The sequence below is a fragment of the Penaeus monodon genome, chromosome 23, assembly GCF_015228065.2.
Source record: "Penaeus monodon isolate SGIC_2016 chromosome 23, NSTDA_Pmon_1, whole genome shotgun sequence".
Taxonomy (NCBI): domain Eukaryota; kingdom Metazoa; phylum Arthropoda; class Malacostraca; order Decapoda; family Penaeidae; genus Penaeus; species Penaeus monodon.
This window is the reverse complement of record NC_051408.1, coordinates 30,581,242-30,582,338: the sequence shown is the minus strand read 5'-3', so window position 1 is coordinate 30,582,338 and position 1,097 is coordinate 30,581,242. Positions and strand designations below refer to the sequence as shown.

At 47.0% G+C, this 1,097-nt stretch overlaps 1 protein-coding gene across 1 annotated transcript in view; it reads left to right on the top strand.

The window, feature by feature from the left end:
* Positions 1–1,097, top strand: part of LOC119588204 (homeobox protein B-H2-like) — a 38,982-nt gene that overhangs the window by 37,615 nt on the left and 270 nt on the right. The window contains exons 2-3 of the mRNA XM_037936905.1: positions 461–603; positions 908–966. Of these exons, the coding sequence (XP_037792833.1) occupies positions 461–603; positions 908–966 (202 nt within the window). The remainder of the gene's footprint in view (positions 1–460; positions 604–907; positions 967–1,097) is intronic.

The window sequence follows — 1,097 nt, the reverse complement described above, 5'->3', positions numbered from 1 at the left end:
TAAGAAAAAAATGGAGAACTGTGTTAAGATTCGTTTGCTCATTTAGAAATCCAAAATGCATCAGATATTCAATGAACAGCTTTATGATTCAACAACAGATAGTGAGATTTCTCTAAAGTAATTTCACAGATCCATTTCTGTGAGAATTGGATTTTCGTCACAAAGCATTGTATTTTTTGCAGGAAATCGATGTCTTTTGAGTAATCAAGAATGTCCAAAAACGACCGAGCTTCGTCGTTTGTTTGACAACTACAAAATACGTCTTTTCTTGAATCGTCGTCTATTTACCTTTCTCTGATAGAACGAAGAAAATTGTGTAGTAAAGAATTATCAGTTACTCCAACTCCTGTAGACCTTAGCTCTACGAAGCACCTCATTTTTCGTGTAATTGTTTTAGTCCACCAGCCTCTCATTCCGCTCTGAAGTCAGCTATGCTAACCCCGCTCTCTCTTTCCCGCAGGACCAAGTGGAAGCGTCAGACGGCCGTGGGTCTCGAGCTGCTCACGGAAGCCGGGAACTATGCCGCCCTACAGCGCCTCTACGGGCAGCATATCTGGCCGTCCACGCCCGCTCTCACTCCTCTCACGCCCACGCTGCCTACAGGTGAGATATCCGCATTGAGAGGGAAGAGACGGTGAAGTGTTCGATTTAAAGGCAGATAATTCTACGTTCCTTAACCGTCATTTAAAATGTTTTATTGAATTATCATAAGTGCATTCACATCAGCTTCTCGTTTTCACGGACTCTTGGATTCGATATTCATACTGTCAAGAAAATGGTGAATATGTCCGTTAAGAGGATTGCTTTAAGAAAGTTCACTTCGTGCATAATTGATTTGATGGCTGACATTCAATTATTGTCGGTGTCAATCCTTCGTCCACATGCTAACTCCCGCGCTCTCCCGCAGGTCTGGAGGCTTATTACAGGCAAGCGGTGGCGGCCCTCAGCCAGCGGTCCCCCGGGGCGGCCCCTTCCTTCCTGCCCCCCTCCCTCTCCACGGCCTCGGCCCTCTCCTCCCTCTCCCACGCGCATCTCTCCTCTCTCTCCTCCCACTACTACTCATCTCTCTCCTCGCTCTCCTCGCCTCCGTCCTCAGC